This window comes from Camelus ferus, chromosome 10 (assembly GCF_009834535.1).
Source record: "Camelus ferus isolate YT-003-E chromosome 10, BCGSAC_Cfer_1.0, whole genome shotgun sequence".
NCBI lineage: Eukaryota > Metazoa > Chordata > Mammalia > Artiodactyla > Camelidae > Camelus > Camelus ferus.
The window spans coordinates 34251161-34270521 of record NC_045705.1 but is presented as its reverse complement, the minus strand read 5'-3'; the positions used below and the strand labels follow the sequence as shown (position 1 = coordinate 34270521).

Below are 19361 nucleotides of genomic sequence, written 5' to 3'. Positions count from 1 at the left end.
ATGGGGTTGCCACATTGTGTTACTGATGCGGCATAGAGTTTGAAGCTGGTGGAGGTAAAGAGGTCAAGACAGTGTGTGGCTAGGGGATTTCAAGACATCAACTTGAAACCACCTGATTTATCTTTCTGGTTGCCCTTAAACACAGAGGGCTAAATACATGTTGACTTGGGGAGCATACAAAAGAATGAAATAATCAGAGTGAGGTGAAGTCCATCTAGAAATATTTCCGGCATTACTGAGTTTGAAATTTGGGCTTGAGGAGGAGCAACAAATGGATGGACAATAGGCCCTTCTTGCCATTCCTAGCCATGTATGTTTGCTCTTAGGCTGACCACCCAAACACATTGGTGATCAAGTTGAGAAGAGTGATGTCTTGAGACCTCAATCGAAGATATAGCAAAGGAAGTGCACACAGAGGGAACCTATTGGTTTCCCCCCCCCCATCTTTTTATCTGCCACATCTGATAGAATTTCAAGAGTAATTTTAGATTTTCAAGACTAGTTCATGATTCAGTAAAATAAACATTCTTGATAACCTACAGCTGCTGTCTCCTCTTTTCCCCTCTTGCCTCTCCAAACCGTCAATATCAACATGCACTAAAATGTTCCTTATTCATCTGGCTCTTCCACTGCCTCATAGACAAGGCCTTTCCCACCATCTGGAACCCAGCTGGATAGTCCTCCCTGGAGAACATTCATCAGCCTAACTGCCTGTACCCAATCACATCTGTCTTTTCTGCTTGAAATTCAGCCCACTGACAAAATGCTACTTCTAAGATCAAGCAACTTCAGAGTGGTTGAACACGTCCCAAGTAACATCAGCTCTGGGTCATTTTAAGGTCTATTTTAAAGGACAACTCAGTATTGCAATACACACTTAATTGGATCCATAATTCCCAGTGGCTCCACTCTTGTCCATGTTCCATGTTCCAGAAAGGCTTCTTTAGGAAAGTCTTGGAGTGGGCCATCTCAGCAGGGGAGACCACAGCAACGTGGCTTCCCAGAAGAACCTCAGCCCTTCCCATCATTCCAAACAGGACTGAAGGATCAGAGTCTCTTAAAGAATAGGCAATAGACACCATGTGTGAAAGGACACATCTGTTTGACACTTGCAGTTGGGCAACTGTTTTCTAGGTTTTACCATGCTGGTTTATAGATTTAAGGCTGAGAAGACAGTTCAGAGAACACCTTCTCCATTTATCCTGGATCCAGAAAAATAAATTTTTATTTTCAACGAGTTGAAACAACTACTTGCAGAGGCAGACGAGACCTGCTTTAAGCAAAAGCATTAAGTGCTGTAGTTTTGTCCTCTGTGCCACATCCTCCCCTTGTGAGCCTCTCCCTTCCGGATTCTGGGTTCCTTGTTCCTCCCATGACCCATTGCCTCTGTTCTCATCCAGCATTCCTGTGTCTCTTGTGATTATAGGCACAGGCCTGAATCTGGCTCTGCTAATGCCTGGTTGTGACCTGGTGAGCAGCTATGACCGAGAACCACTGCAGCAGACTATCCCCCTCCATGGCCTTTCCTTCCGTCTCCAGATCCTCTCCAGTTCCTCTAGTCTTGCGAATTCTTTCACTTGGCATCACCAGTTGTACCTACTTTTCCATTTCCTTCTCTTCTTTTACTGCTAAGCTGACGTCTCACTTTCTTCAGCACCTGGCTTTGCTCAAATCCCCTCTGAACCCCACTCCAGATAACCCATCTGGGATGGATGAGCTTCCATTGCAGCTGTGCTGGAAAGATCATCACTTCCTTCCTTCTTGCCACATCCAAAGGCCTTTTGTTCATATTTTTCTCTCTTTGATTTCTGTGCCACGTTCATCAAGTATCCCTGAGTGGCAAGGGCTTTGAACATCAGGACAAGAAATTTGGTTGCCATCAGGCTATAATGAACAACACCACCAGTGAATGCTCTTGAGTGAGGAATGAATCATTGGGCCTGTGATTTAGGGAGCTATTTCTGCAGGTTAAGGAGGAAGAATTGAATTGGAGAGGGTCTGAAGGCAAAAAGACCAGTTAGAAGATTGTGGAAAATCATGAACGATCAGGTTAAAACTGCCTGACCAAAGGGGGCTGGGCTGAAGCTGTCACGACAGAAGGTCTTTATGTTTTTATTCTGAAAATATCAAAGAAAGAGAAATTTCTGAAATTTTGCCTTGGGGAGAAGGGAAGCAGATAGACAAGAATATTTTTAAAAAAAATCAGTTTTCCAGTCTATCCCACCCTTATATCCTTCACTCTGCAATGAGGAATAAGAAACTGTAGGTTGGTTTGTTTGTTTTTAAATACAGATGGCAAATTTTCTTTTTTTCGAGGGGGTGATAATTAGGTTTGTTTATTTGTTTGTTTGTTTATTTAATGGAAGTACTGGGGATTGAACCCAGGACCTTGTGCATGCTAAGCATGAACTCTACCACTGGGCTATACCCTGTCCACTTGTTTGGTTTTTATTCATGTGTTTTTTAATCTAGAAAAGAGGAATTACATATGAACTACCACATTGACCAGGGTAATCCTTTCCCCAATATCAGGGCTTAGAGGGACCCCAAGAATGTAGGCCTAAGGCCAAGAACTGGAAATCTGGGGAAGGAGTATAGTTTTTCTAGCTTCCCAGTAGGAGACTATGGCCCTGGTGGAAGAGAAGAGGGTGGGGTTTGGGAGAGGAGAAGGAGAAAGGCAGCAGATTTTTCTCATCTGGTTGCGGGCTGAAGAGCTGCCAACATAAACAGGGTGTGGCTGCCATCTTTCACAAATCCTTGAAGGAAGCCGCAGGGCCCTGTAGTTTGCACAATACCACACTTCCTTCTGTTCCTTGCCTGTCCTTTCACAGACACACAAACAGACTTCAAGTCTTTTCAAGTTGGATATTTGATAAATCATAAACAAAACATGTACAGGAGGGAAATCTGGCCTTGGTCAAACACCAAGAGGTTATTTTTCTTTTCAACTCTCTGCGCCATAGATTTTTTGAAAAATGAGGTCTATCAAGTGATTTTTCCCAGTTGCCATCCATTTTTCACTTCTTTACAGGGGACAGTAGGGTATGGAGGACTGAATATGGACTTTGGATTCTGGAAGACCTTAGTACAAATTCCAGCTGTACACAATCTCTCTGCATGACTTTTGGCAAGCACATCTCTAAAATTCCATTTTTTCATCTGAAAATGCATTTAAGAATACTTTCCTCTGGAAGCTACTGTGAAGATATTTAAAGGATGCAAAAGGCCCAATCCACACAACCAAAAATGGTAGTATCTGTCTGTCTTCTTTCCTCTTTCTCTGTACTGCACAGAATCTTACAATCTTAAAATTTTAAGGAATTCATAAGGTCAGCTAATTCAGACTCTCTCTCTCTCTTTTCCTCTCTCTCTCTCTCTCTCTATCCCTTTTTTGGATAGCCTATTTATTTTACTTTTTCCCAGTTTTATTAAGATACAAATGACATATAACATTGTATTTGTTTAAGGCATACAACATAATGATTTGACATATGTCTGTACTGTGAAATGATTACCACAATAGGTTTATGCAGTTGACATCCATTGCCTCACAGTCACGCATTTTTTTCTTGTGACGAAAAGTTTTAAGATCTACTCTCTCAGTAACTTAAATACGTGATAACGCTACTGTTACCTATAGTCACCATGCTGTACATTACCTCTCTAGAACCCGCCTGTCTTATAACTGGAAGTTTGTACCCTTTGGCCACCTTCACCTATTGTCCCCACCTCCCCCGACCCCGCCTCTGGTAGCCACCAACCTGTTCTCTGTTTCTATGAGTTTGTTTGTCTTGAGATTCCACATATAAGTGAGATCATCACTGCCAAGTATACTATCTCCTCTTTACTTATCTCCAGTGATGGAGAACTTTCTCCTTTCCAGAACATCCACTGTACCTTTGGACTGTCCTATTGTTTTCTTATAATCTATCTCCGTCTTTCTGTCTCTGTCTTTTTTCCCCTCTCAGTTTTACCCATTAAGTCCTAGCTCCAATACTTGGAGTCATTCAAAAGATATTTTTACATTGAAGAGGTTCTGTAGAATATCTGGTTCTTTACAAAGGTAACTGCTGTTGATTAGTTATGTATTTTGAAGCCAAAAGCCACTCTTGGCTTTCACTACCTCTAGGGACTCCTTACTGGAACCAGACCAGGGACGAGGAATATAATGGAAGCAGGGCCAATGGAAATCAACTCCATCCAGCCAAAGCTGGCTTCCTTTTTCCCTCCAAGCCCAGAAGGGCAGCCAGGTGGCCAATAGGTTCTCTCTGGGACATGTCATACCCCACAGCCTAGAGAGACCCAGTGGTACCTAGGAGAGAATGGGCCTTGCCTTAAAGCCCCACCAAGTCTTCCCCTTGGTGACCAACTTAAAGCAGCTACATCCAAAAAAAATTTGTTTTAAATCTCTTTGATCAACACCAGTGCTCCAGGTGCTAGCAGAGATGAATTTCATTCTTGCTACTAGCATCTGGTCTTAGCCATCTGACTGAAACCCAGAGTTTAAGGGGTTGTAGGTAAGTTTGCCCTTTGCCCTTCCTTAGGAACAGTTTGTGGTGAATCCTGTAATCACAGAACGAAAGACTCAGAAAGACCCTTGAAAATGGGGAGGGTGGAGAAAGCAAGATGCTGAGGCCTTCTTCCCCACTGCTCTGACTTTAATCAGGGCAGCTGGACTTGACCTATTTTATATTCTGGAATTCTGCAGAAGATCTCATTTTTAAAAAGTGTCTGCTATTTACAAATGGAAATAAGGAAGGAAAGAAAGAAGGTAAGAAAGTGGACTAGAAAACATTGATCTAAGCTAACTTTTATCTTGTCCAGACAGGAGATGAGAAGATTAAGACTCAGAAAGACAAATATTTTTTCCCAAGGTCACACAAAAGAAAGGTGCCTGAGAAACAGGACTTCAATCAGCATTTTTTTTTTTCAGCTTTTAGGGTAGTGCTTTTTATGCCCTTCTAGGCTCATAAATATGTGCATTTGTGAGTGTGCTTACAATTTTAAAAATCATCTAGTTTCCTTGGATTATCTCTAGTTACCAGTGAAACTCCAGGTTTTAGAAAAAGGTAAAGCAGAAAGAGCTACTCCTGGAGAATGAGATTTTTGGTCCTAATTTCACCTCTGGTACCAACCAACTATATAGACAATAAATCTCCCTCTTGGCTTTAGTTTTATTACCCATAATAAGTAAAGACCAGGTTAACTGGTTTCTTCCTTTGATACTTTATTGTTTTAGGCATATCAGCTGAACTTTCTGCATATCCGTGGAGTATTTAAAATAGGGCAGACCCAGTAGTCTTGGGATTAGGGAAAGTTTTCAGTGTCTATATAGTGACTATTTTATAATCCCTTATTCAGCCAGCAGACAAATTAGTTGGGCACCTATAATGTGCTAAGCACTGTAATAGGTGAGGAGAAATAATCGATGGAAGGAGAAAACATATTTTTTTTTCTCAGCATGTTAGTCTTTCTAGGTTTTCTTCATTGTACCCTACAAAGTCATCTGAAGTACAAGTACCCTCTGCACCTCAATTATATCATTTATCTGGGAATTACCATATTAGAACTTCATTCCTCTTTATCTCAGTATGTTGTGTAATTCTGTTAAAAAAAATGTGAACTGATTTTCCCAGGTTGAGGAGAAGAGGACTCTTTACAATGATTTTCAGAAATCAAGTTCCATATAACCAATCTTGTCCAGTCAATCGGGATGGGGAAAGGATCATATCTATTGCAGTTACGTCTACACTGTGGTCCTGTGGATTGCCCAGACCCATGGCCAGATTCTTTCACAGCATTCAGGAAAAAGAGCAGGCTCTGGAGTGAAAGCATCAAGGGTTTAAGTCATGGTTCAGTCACTATCTCCCTGAGCTGTCACAACTGCAATGAGCTTCTTGTCTGTAATATATATCTTTTGGAATTGTATAAACTGAGCTCATTCAGCAAATATTATTTAACATCCACTCTGTCCCAGGCACAGTACAAAGCATCAAGGTTACAACACCCTCCCAGACTTTATAGTTAAGGATACAGAAAGAACAAGTCAGCAAATGAAAGTAAATATGAAATCTGGTAAGAGTTATCAGATAAGCCACATGTTGCTATAAATGTTGGCAATAACATAATTTTTATTACTTCCTACTAGCCATTATTACCATGTACAAGTCCATGCACCTGGGCTTAAGCCACAGGTGCAGTGGAGAGCAGACGCTGGGTTAAGGATGAAGTAGACCTGGGTTCAGATCCCGACAGTGCTGCTCATTTATCAAGTGATAAAAAATATTTCTTTTTCTCTCCAAAACTTGATGTAAGTTATTTCATTTAATCTTTACAATCTATGAGATAGTCCTAGCGTTGCCTGTCTTTCACAAAAGAGGGAAATCGAAAGAGGAGATTTGAGAACGATGTGTCAGTTTGAGCAAGCTCACGCAGCTGGTGAGCAGCAATGTAAGGACTGGTGGCCAGCTGTGTCTGACGTCAAGGTCCTGCTTTGGGTGACCACAAATAACATGATGGATGGGAAAATGCCACACATGCTTAGAAACACTGTAAAAATAAGTGGTGGTGGCTCTCAGACCATGCAAACTAATAATATATATTTATATAGTTATTATTATAAGGAAATTTAATGTATGTCCCTACTCTATTTTTATATCTTTACCTTTAGATAATTCAGGTCAAAATAACCAGGTTGTCAATGTAGTAATCATATAAAATCATGGGCAATTAGCTTTTATCACCTAATAAAAATGCAATAGACTAGATATTGTAGAACCTTGAGGTTGAAGTAGCAAGAATCATGATGAATCTTGCTAAAACATACCTCTGACAATAACTGTAAATGTGAGAAATGGAGGGGAGGGACTAGTTGTCTGGCCGTATGTGGTTTCTCCTCCCTGCTGCACTGCAGAATGAATGGTGGTGTTACCTCTCAGGGGAGCATGTGTTTCTGAATCTACCTGTTTTGATTCAAATCATTATTAGCTTTGCTCCTGTCCTTGAAGCAACTTTCCAGTCTTCCTTCTCAGCCTCCTTTCACTCTCCTCCCTCGTTTACACTGCATCTGCACTGCTTTCAGTTATATTGTTAAACATATGTTTGACAGCTAGTTCCCTGTTACAAAGAAATAGAAAAAAAAAAACTTTCACATTTTCCCTTTTGCCCATAGGGGAAAGATCAAACTCCTTAATATGATATTTATTCAATAAATATGAATTAAGCATCTACTATGTGCCAAGCACTGGTCTAGGTGCCTGGGGTACTTCAATGAATGAACAAAACAAAAATGACTAACAATCCTGGTCTTCATTAAGGTTACATTCTTGTGGAGGGAGACAAACCTAGGAATCATATGCAACAGTAGAAGGTGGTGGGTCCTATCAAAAGGACAGGGAGGGCAAAGGGGACAGAAGTCCAAAAGTGGAGAGAAGGTTCAAATTAAATATGAATATGCACACACCTATGTGAAATTATAAACATAGTGTGCAATTACATATACAATACATGCGATTATATCTATGAAACATTGCAACAAATGCCCTTGCCATCTTTGCTTTTGGACATCTGTCACAATTTGTTGCCCTCCCACTGTCTCTCAAAAGGAGACTTATTGTCTCTTAACTATTTACCCTGTACTTCTGCCGTGATAACATTTTTAAGTTTCCTCAAACAATATGCTCCCCTGTGCTCTTGCAAATGCTTTTCTCATTTTTAATATAAAGCTCTTGGACCAACCACCTGCCAAATCCTCACACACGAAATTTTCATTCTGGTAACCCCTTACTCATTGTTGGAATCCTCCTCAAATACATCTCCTCTTGGAAAACTCCAGCAGCTAGTACCAGGATACGGAGCACTGTACAAATATTTCTCTTAGAGCACCTTGCACACTGTGCTGTGATTTATCTGTTTCCTGATTGTTCCATGCAGTACGTTGAATATTGTAAGCTTAATAATAATGTTTATTACTTTCTACATCATATTTCCCTATCAAACACATGGTGCAAAGTGAGTTGATAATATTTGTGTCAAGTAGGGCATTAGCATTTCACAGTATTGAAATTTTTTTCTTACCCTTTTCTTTAATCTCTAAAGGGAGTGCCAGCTTTTCACATCTCTATGTGCTTCACTCTACTGTTTTAAGGAGAAAGAACACCTTGACCCCATAAAATCTGGTCAGAACAGACTATGATGGTAAGAAATACAAAAGTGCCTCTCTGGGCATTTCAACTTTTGACGTATTTATTTTCTCATAAAAAAAATCTAGTATAACTTTGAGTGGCTCAATAATCTAAGCACAATGCTTGGAGCAACTGGAAAAAAGAGGGTGTTTCATCCAAGTTCTATTAATAACATCTTTCAATAAAGTCACGGCATCGACAGTGAAATTGATGATCCAGATAATGCAAAATGCCATTTTATTCCGGGACCTGTCACTTTTGCATAAACAAATGAATCAGAGCAGGATGACAGTGATATCTGTGAAAGACCCAATAAAGAGGGGATTTCTGCATTGGTTAGAGGTAGGGCATTTGCCTTCCAGTGCCTCTTCTGGTTCTGAGAGTCTATGATCATATGACAGAACAAAATGGTTTCTTCACCTGGATTTTCATTGCCCCAGGAATCTCATTTTGAGGCTCTAAAGGCAGCAGAGAGAAGATACGTGGCGCTGGGAAGAAACATCAGCACGATGAGCAATTTCATCCTCTTGGGATTTTCAGAACATCCAGCGAGGCAGGTTGTCCTCTTTGTGTTGTTTCTGGGGACCTACTTCATGACTCTGGCTTGGAACCTGGGTCTCGTTGTCCTGATCGGCATGGAGTCACACCTCCACTCCCCCATGTATTTCTTCCTTGGTAACTTGTCCTTTGTTGATATTTCATATACTTCACCCATTGCCCCTATGATGCTGGGTGACTTCTTCAAGGAGCAGAAGACCATCTCCTTTGTGGGCTGTGCTGCTCAATTTTTCTTCTTCATTGGGATGGGAGGCACTGAGTGCTGCCTCCTGGCGGCCATGGCCTATGACTGGTATGCTGCCATCTCCAGCCCTCTGCTCTACACAGCCCTCATGACACCCACCGTCTGTGTGGGGATGGCCATTACTGCGTACGCTGGAGGATTCCTCACTGGATTGATCCAGACCAGCTCTGTATTCCACCTCCATTTCTGTGGGCCACGAGTCATTAACCACTTTTTCTGTGACCTGCCAGCTCTGCTGCTCTTGTCTTGTTCTGGTACCTTCCTCAGCCAGGTAGTGAACTTTCTTGTTGTGTGTGCAGTGGGGGGCACATCAGCTCTTGTTGTCCTGGTCTCCTATGGCTACATCATTGCTGCTGTCATGAAGATCCCTTCAACCCAAGGGCAGACAAAGGCTTTCAACACCTGTGCCTCTCATCTGACCACAGTGATTCTCTTCTATGGCTCTGGGCTCTCCTCCTACCTTCACTCTAGTTCTGGCTACTCACTGGACGAAGATAAGGTGGTGTCCTTGTTCTATGGAGCTGTGATTCCCATGCTGAACCCCATCATATATAGTTTGAGAAACAAGGATATCAAAGATGCGTTGAAAAAACTCAAGGAAAGAAGCAGACACCCTCTCTGTGTCTTATAGTTCTTTGAGTTAAAAAAAAAAAACCTTAAGTTTTGCTCTATGTAAATTGGCATAATAATAAGTGGCTCATTTATTAGTAGTAATAGTAAGAATCTGAGTAATAAATTAAAGAAGCTATTTCAAACAAGATCCCCAACCTACATGTCTACTGCACAATTAGGCTCAACAAAGGTTTGTTTTATTCGTCTTACTTTTCTTGTCTGGTGGGCTGATAGGGTTTCAATTTTGGTCATTTGTAACAGAAAATAAATATGTTTTTTCGTGACATTTCTTAGCTTTATGGCATCGGGTGCTGTGTCCAGGCTACCATGCCTTAGAGCCATCTGGGGCGTGGCCCCAGGACCATGAGCATTCTTCAGAGATCTTTTTACAAAACACTGCTCATGCCAATCCATCACTATTTGCGACAATTTACTTGTTCCCTTTGCCTTGGATATCTACCTACCCAAAGGCTGATACTGACCAGGAAGGCTGACTCTGGATTAGGAACCTGAAAACCCTAGCTGAGCTGGGTTCAGCAATGGCTACTCAGAGCCAGCAAAGCAATAGGGCACTTTTCAGCCCTGTGTGAAAAGAGCCAAGGTCACATCTGTGGGGGCATGAGGTCCCTAGGGTCAGAAAGATGGACCTAAATCAGCAGATCCAAAGTTGTGAAGTCACAGTGAGCAAAGACCAGAGATAAGGGTAAGTGAGAAGCCCTAAAGGTGGGTAGAGTGCCGTGTGGCTAATTATCATGACTGAAGCCACCCAGCGATGGAGAGGACCTGGTCAGAGGAACAGGGGCGGAGAAGAGTGCCTTCCTCTGGCAGCTCTACTCCATTATCTGTTCCCTAGACCAGTTCTCATTCTCGGCCTTGTAAGTGTATTTGACTTACTCTCTGTTCTCACCCCATCCCCAATTTACTTCCACTTCATGTACTAGAGCTTCTATCTGTTCTGCTGTCTGTCTGGAATTTGACCTCAGCCTGCTCCATGATTCTGACACCCCTGCTTTCATTTCCATGCGTTGTCTCGGAAGGGGCCCCACTCTGTGACACGATCTGAGGGAGGACGACTAAGTCAGTGAGTTTGCAGCAGAAATGAATGTGGATTTTAACTTGTCTTTGATCCTGTTTTACAAGATGGTTCTTGAGCAGAGGACAAACATTTATGAAGTCCTCCTTCTTCAGTGGTTGTGTGTATAAATCTTGGTGAATCGTGACCGCCATTCCTACGTCACGCCAACGTTGGCTGTGGCTCTCATACTTCAATCTTTCTTTCAGTTCATGCTGGTATTGGATCTGTTCTCTGGCCACTTGGATTACTGGCAGTTTATGAACTGGAGGGGCTACAACTTCACAGTTTCCTTCGTAAAGACTTTGTTGATCCTGGACTCCAGATGAAGTTGAGTTACTGCAATATGTTCATGTAACATCCTCTATCTCGTAAATCAGCTCCGCTGAGACTTCCCTATTTTTTCCTTGTTTAGTTATCTGTCTTCTCCTCAAGTCGTTAACATCCTTGTTGAAACTGCTCTCTGCTGCTTTCCCAAAGCATAAGATATGACTGGGACAAACTCTGGGTCAATAAATATTTGTTTAGTAAATGAATAAATAAATCCAAATTCACTTGGCAGATGATTTAGAGATTTTTATGCCAAAGGAAGAAAGTAACACTTATTAGATGCTTATTGTATGTCAGGCTTGGTTCCCAGAAGTTTTTAAAACTTATATTTCAAATCTATAACATATGCACAGATTCTTTATTTAAAAAAAGAACACCTTAGGTAAAGGAATGTTTCTTTTAAAATATAACCTTCGATTTCAGTTCCTTTATGTACTCCCCAAAAGGTAACTACTGTTTATGTTGCATATAAGTTTACACTTTTTCTGCTTACTAATATCCATATAGTTACCAATCAGAAACATATAATGCTGTTTTATGTGGCTCTGCGTGTATTTAAATAAATGAAATCATATTGAATGATCATTCTATACCTTGATTTTTAAACATTCAATCATTATGTCTTGGACCTCTCTCCACATTATACACATAAATCTACCTCAATCTTTTTAATTGTTTCATAGACTTGATATACCAAAATTCATGTACCTGTTCCTCCCTGATGGACATTTAGGTAGTTCCTAGGTTTTTGCTAGTTTATTACAAATAGTGTTGCAATAGGCATGTTTGTTCCTACTAATATGCACTTGTTATGGTAGAAACTGAAAAGTTGAATTGCTGCTTATAGACAATGTATGTTTTTAAATTTTAATAGATGCTGCCAAGTTCTCTCTAGAAGGGCTACCAAAGATGCTTCTGTCAGCAACACCCCTATCTCCTTACACCCATAGTAAAGGATGATACTATGAAACTTATTTTTTTTCCTATTTGATGCCTCTTTAAAAGTATTCTTTTAATCCTTGAAATGACTCTATTGAATAAGATTGTTTATTGTCCTCATTTATATACCATGTATTACATACTACAGAAAGTCTCTATGTACACAATTTTAAAAAAATTCTCAAACTGTACGATGAAATGGGGTTTTGATAATGTTTATTTAAGATATGAGGTATGTAGGGCTTGGAAAGTAGGCTACATAACATACACAAAGGCACACTAATAAGTTAAGGAGATTCTAAGTGCACGTCTACATGACACCAAGGCCATTAATTGAAAATATATATTCTCACATGTATGCTTGGCATCATCCAGAGATGAAGAAAATATTAAAGCAAGTTCTGACGGAAAAAGAAACTGACTCATTTGTCAGGTCAGGCATGATTCAAGTGCAGAAAGAGAAATGAGAACTGATTTACTTCTGTTAAATAGGAGTAGCTTCAATAAGAGTGTCACTTAAGTTATATACCAGGCGCGACAAGCTTTATTTAAGCCAGTCATTCAAAAAGCATTATTCAAAAATGGATTTGTTAATGAACAACTTTATAAATGGCTTTATTCCCAAGTGACCATGAAACAAGAAGGAATCAAAATGTTAAAACAAAACCCAAATTGAATTAATAGTTTAATAATAATGCTTTTCAAAAGTAACAATAGTAATGAAGTTCGAACCCCATTTATAGCATCTTTCTGTATTCAGATAAAGAAATGACCAACTGTGCTGTAGGCTCTGGGGAAGGGAAACAGTGTTGAGTGGCAATGTATCAGGATACCAAGGTCACGGGGAAAATAAAGGAAGAGGGGTTGATGCTTTGAAGCCTCCCTCTGGATTAAGCCAGATAAGAAGAGCTTAGCGGACAACATTGAATCACCGTCCATACCGAGTTGTTTATACGGAAGGACTCCAGAAGAATTTTACCTCCTAACACTGCTTTCTTATCAACAGTTTTCCTGTATTCATCCTATTAACTCTGAATTGTATCACTCAACATGGAAACATAAACTCTTTCTACATTGATTGCTAAGAAGTTTTGAGTAAAATTTGTGACTCATCTGTAGCAAGAATTTGGGTCACTGTGATGAGCACTCTACTCTGCATTTCTTTTTTTTTTTCTTTCATAATTCTTTTAATCTGTTATTGTATATATTTTATACATCTCTGCAAGCTTCTTGCTGAAACATTTTGCAGCAAAATAGAATATAAATATGCATAGAGTTTGCCTTACCCACCAGGTAGTTGCATTAGAAAGTGAATTACTGTTGGTTCTCTGGGCCACCTCTACCTCTAACCTCTGCTCAAATCACACTTACCTCCTTAATCTGTAGTCATCCAAGACTCCTTTTCCATCATTCTCCCCATTCTCTCTTAGTCTCTCGGTATCTTTCTCCCTGCTTCTCTTTTCTCGTCTCTGTCTCTCTGGCCCTGTCTCTCTCTCTCTGTATCTGTCTGTGTCTGTGTCTCTGATGCTCTCCATCTTTCTCTGACTTGGAGGACCACCCTGACCCCCTGGTCCAACTTGAGACCTTGCTCTATGGTCACTTAGCACCCTGTATTTCCCTTTCCATACAATATTTCCCTTTCCATATAATGCATCATTGTTCAACATCTGTCTTCCCATTAGACTACAATTGCCACGGCAGAGTAAGTGATCCCTGACACACGGTACCTGCACAATAAGCTTTTGTGAGCACATTAAAAATTTGCTATATCTCAGAATGTTTTTAGCTGTTAAGTGACAGCCTAGTGACTAGTCTATTCCACACCCCTCTTTCCACAAATAAAGAATGGAAGCCCTGAGTGGTGAAATAATTTGCAAATGACTCACAGCTGGCTAATGAAAGCACTCCTTTCCAGCCCAGCAATTGTTCCATGTCTACACAACAGTGGCCGTTGCCGGTCAACAACTTACCCAAAAGGAGGTGAAAATTTCTCTTAGAAAGAATGCAGTATGGTCTAAAAATCCCTTGCTTCACAGCTTGGCAACTCTGACTTCCTGTTTTTAGGGAAATCATGCCACTTCAGCTTTGTGTCATGAATCTTATGGCTGGGGAAACTTTACTTCTTCTCATTATTATTACACCTCAACTGGAAGGAACTATAGAAATTGTACATAGACTGGTGGCTCTTAAACTGTGTTCCAGGGATGCCGGTGATCTGCCTTCTCCAAGTGGTGAGAAGGGGAAATATATATATAAAGAAAAAAACAAGGGAGAATTTGGCCAGTTGAGCTGACCCATGGGATACTCCCCTCCCCCATACGCACACAGGCACAGACACATTTCTGCAAACACAAAGATTCCAGCTCAAAACCAAGAAAGGGAAATCTTTAGGTGCTTGAAAGAGAGAACTCAAAATCAGAGCAGTGAGTGGGCACTGAAGCCTTGTGGCTAAGGGACTTTCTGAGCCAAATGCAGACTTCAGAGCAGAGCTCTGGGGCTTTGAGGGCTGGTCCTATGTGTGATGTCCGGGGTCGAGGGGTGGCTGGAACCGTCCTGGGAGTCAAGAAGGACTGCCTCAGCCACCACCTGTGGATGAGAAAAGCTCCACCCACTGGCCTGCAGAAAATGGCCTGGATGATTGATATCTTCCCATAGACAGCAGGACCCCGAGCCTGCGTTTACACAGATGTGAGGTCTTAGTTCACATCGACTCCAAACCAAGAAATTAACACAAGCACTGGTCCAGTATGAGGCCTCAGCAGAGACAAGGGCAAAATCACTTTGGAGTATCAACTGTCTGAACCGGAGCAAACCGGCTTCCCACAGCAAACCCCAGTGGAAAAGGAGATCTAGAGTCACAAATGAAAACCACACAGGGAAATACGTCACCAAGAGGAAGGCGCAGCAGGAACAATGCGTGGGAGAATGTGCATGCCACGACCTGCATGGAACAGAATGTTCTCAGACTCCTCTGGTAAAAGATCACAGCCATAGCTTTCAAGCCGAGGCAGGTTATCACTGGATTGCAGACTCAAGCAGCATGCATCATGTAGACACTGGAAAGGATCTCAACAAACCTTCTTATTTTACAGACGGGGAAACAGGGACTCAGAGAGGGGAACTGACCTGGCTAGGATCACCAGCAAGTTAGTGTCAGAATGAGGAACAGAATCTAGGTCTCCAGAATTCTAGCCCTCTGCTACTTTTACTGCCCTGTGATGCCCTAATTTCCTAAGGTAGAAATTAAGAACCTAGCTTCAAGAGAGAACCAGGAAGAAAGGGAAATGGAAAGTCCTACTCAGGACCTGGGAAAACCCAGAACCTGGGCTCTGACTATTATTAGCAAAGCTCAGATTTAGTTCTCTAATAATTAGAATTTTTAAGTAAACCCCTCCTATCTTCATTTTTCATTATACTAACATCTTTCTTTCCTATTCTTCCCCTATTTTCCTTAGCCCGTCTCTTGATAGAAGTCCTTCTCAGCATGATGGAAGTATTATCAGAATTGGGGCAAGTCAGTTCTCTGATAATTCCTTCTTCCTTCTCAGTCTCTGCCACAACCTCCAGCCAAGACTTGCCTGCACACTGTGTAAGGCTGGGGCGAGAGAAAGGGAAAAGGAATGGGGAGAAAGCAGGTGTCTTTAGGCCAGCCTCACTGGGTGAAGATGCTTGGCAGGGATGGAGACCAAGTGGGTATGGAAGTAGATATGGGTTCAGTCTTGCAGGACCAGAGCTTTAAATACCAGGTCAGACATAAATGAGGCAGAAGTTCTTGGCACATAGGAACACTCCCCCTGGGTTCTTATAATTCATTTATTATATAAGACACTAGGACCACACCATCCCACGTCACCAAGGATACACTTATAGACCAGAAAAGCAAATTAAATTTTACAATAAGAAAAACAAGTAGCACTAGCTAGGCTCAGAGTAAGTGCTCAAAGAGACTAGCATCAATGGAAACAAACATCCTGTAAGAATTTTGCTTCAGCTTGAGTCTGCATTCCCAACCACTCAAGGCCTGCTCTACCAGGGGAATGTTCGAGAACTATTGTCAGCTTTGCCGGCTGTATTCACTTCTTCATTTGTTCAATAGTAACATGTGTTGATCGAGCCTCTGCTGCCGTGTACCAGATACTGCGATGGCCTCAGGTAATACAGTGATGAACCAGAAAAACACAGCCTTCCCATAAGGAGCTTATAGTTTACCAGAGGAGAGATTCACACAAAAAGTCCATGAAAATAGCCAGTGATAAATTCAAGGAATGCTACAGAGCACATAAGAGGGACATTGTAATGTTAATTAATTGATGTTTCATTGGGAGGTACAGTCCCAGGGCAGGAAATGTAAGGGGAAAGGGGAGACAAGGCAGCAAAGGAGACAAAGCAAATCTAAGGGGTTTATTACTGAGCTGATCACAGCTTAAGGAAAAGACACAGACAGTTGTGTAATGTCTTCAGGCAGAGCACATGAAACCACCAGTCCTCAAAACGGTCCGCTGAAGGGAGAAAGAAAAAGCAAAGTATTTCCCAGATTCCTCCTATCTCCCATCTCTAACTCATCAATGTTCACTGGCACATGGAATTTCAGTCCTCTGTATTTCTGGGTTGTGTTATCCAGTATTCTCTGACCAACCACTGGAAAAGCCATAGTCCACACCCGGTGGCCCAGTGCTTCATCGGAGCTCAACAGTGAGGAAGGAGCGGAAGTCTCTTCGGGTCCAGTGGTGTTTAGGGTCTCCAGGTACAATGTAGGATACTCAGTTAAATTAGAATTTTAGATAAACATTGAAAATTTTTGTAGTATAAGTATGCCCCAAATGTTGCTTGGGACATACTCCTACTAAAAAAATTATTTGTTGTCTATCTGAAATTTAAATTAAGTTGGGCATCCCATATTTGCATCTGCTAAATCTTGGCAACTCTCCTCTTTTTGGACCTAAGTACTCGAGCTATGGGGAAGTGGAGAATATGTCAGAGCCCACACCTCCTCCCAGGAGAGGTCAAGGGGTGAGGGGTTGGAGGACCACCCAGAACTCTTCACTGGGTAGGGAGCTGAGGGCTTAGAGATTGGTGCAGCTGAAGAAATCTAAAGATGCCCATAAATTTATTTGATACAACCTAGGCCTGTGAGTTCAGGGGAGGCTTTTAGGAAGAAATCACTTTTAAACTGAAATATGAAGGGCAAGCAAGAGTTAGCCTGGAGAATTTGGGGAGCAGCTCAGTCTGAATAACAAACATGCACTGCTCAGCACCTGGACAGAAGACTTCAGGTCTGAGTACCTGCCTTTAGTTTATTTTTGCCTGAGTCTCAAAAGGCAACTCTTCAACCTGAGTTTCCCTCTACAACAGTCCAAATAAATACACATTGCCAAAATTCTCTTGCATGTTCACACGCCTCATTCCTCTCTGCCCCAACCCCTAGTAAACACTATTCTAATTTCTGTCTTTACAATTTGGCTTATTCTAGGTACTTCATATAAGTGGAACAATATAATGTTTAACTTTTTTTTTTTGTCTGACAAGCCTCGGAAGGCTGGCATAAAATAGTTTCTGGGATGCGGATTCTTGTCAGCTTCAAGAACAAACTTCAGTCAAAAACTTAAAAAATTTATTAGCTAGTCATTTATAGTACATGTTTGTTAATCCCATTCTGAGACTTCTAGGATGAATTCTTTGATAAAGCAACCAGTCACTTCTGGTTTACCTGCATCATTAATCCAAATGCCCTTCCTGAATGGAGTGTCTTGTCCTTTTGCTCCTGTCACCTTGGGGCTTGTAGGTCTCTACCACTGACTATTTTTGAAACCCATCAGTAGAATTCTAAGACTGCAAAGTTTTTACATTCATCCATTAATCTTTCCGACAAATATTTATTGACTACCTCATGGATTCCAGATGCTCTTCTAGGGAAGGCTGGCATTCATGTGAATAGCTCTGAAAATACTGAAATATTTTCTCCTTATAGCTCACCAAGTACCCTATCTACCACAGTCCCTGCCTTGGAAACCCCTGAAGTTCCCCATGACTCATCAATGAAAAAATTATTGGCCTAGTAGGAGGTGTCTAGGGCCCTCACACTGTGGTCTTTATCCCTTCTCATTAGTCATTAAACAAGACAGACCTAGTTACACTCTCTCAGATTTCCAGGTTGGTGGGCATCTAACCCACCTGCTCTTGCTTGCATCTGGTATACAGCATCACTGTCAAGCGGCCACAGCACGGGAGTATGATTTCAACCAGTGGATCACACAGACCATTTGGACTTGGCTGAAGCCACAGTTTCCCAAGAATTAGAACTGTCCACAGACAGTGGGTAGGAAGTCACCCTGCCCTAGAGGCATCCAAACAGAGGTTAACTGACACTGAATTACAGTTTAAACCCTAAAACTATCCCTCAACTTCAAAACAGATTATTTCTCAATAGTATTTGTACCAATTACACTATTTGTTACATGATCCATTATAAAATTCTCAATGTGGTAGATACACTCTGACTCCAATATTAATCAGTTCTTCAAATATCTACTCTTATTCCTTATTACAATACTAATTCTTGTTACCACCAATAACCTATTCCAGCTTCACCGTGGAAGAGAGGGAGTTGGGATTATATTTTTATTAATTGGATGATGACATGGCTGAGCAGATGCAAACACAGCCTCCCTCCAAGAAATTCTATATAACTGCATTGGAGATACTGGATTTGTCATATCAATAGCCTGATTTTTATTTAATTTAAATACATGAGATCTTCAACAAATCTTTATGCTCACTCAAAGCCCCTCCAACCTACCCCCCAAAAGGACTTCTCCTAGCTGCAGCCAGAAAATCCACTCAATTTGGCTTACATCTTTGACTCCCCTCAGCAACAGAAGGCCCCACTCCTGTATCCGCCCTACTTCACTCAAGTACAATAGTAGTAGCAGGTGTATTCCTGCTTATTCAATTTTATCCCCTAATAGGAAGTAACAAAACTATCCAAACCATGACACTATGCCTAAGAGCAACGACCACACTATTTACCACAATCTGTGCACTTATGCAGAATGACATTAAAAAATTGTTTTCTCCACCTCAAGCCAATTAGGCCTTATGATATTAACAGTTGGTATTAACCAACCCTATTTAGCATTCCTTCACATCTGCACACACACTTTCTTTAAAGCAATACTCTTTATATGCTCTGGAAATGACAAACAAGATATTCAAAAAATAGTGAGTTTACTTAAATCTATACCCTTCACCACAACATTCCTCATTGTTGGCACCATGACCCTCATTCCTCATGACAAGAATCTCATTCCTTACAGGCTTCTACTCCAAAGACCTCATTGAAGCCGCTAACACCTCGTATACCAATGCCTGGGCCCTACTTATTACTGTTATCGCCTCTTATGACCACTTTGTAAGACTGTATTAG

General features: G+C 41.2%; 1 protein-coding gene and 1 pseudogene across 1 annotated transcript; both read left to right on the top strand.

Moving 5' to 3' along the window:
- Positions 1-8590: 8590 nt before the first annotated feature.
- LOC102516840 (olfactory receptor 5A1) lies at positions 8591-9616 on the top strand. Its single transcript, XM_006193638.1, has one exon. The coding sequence runs from the start codon at positions 8591-8593 to the stop codon at positions 9614-9616; it is 1026 nt and encodes a 341-aa protein (XP_006193700.1).
- Positions 9617-18313: 8697 nt separating this feature from the next.
- LOC116666670 lies at positions 18314-19361 on the top strand (annotated as a pseudogene).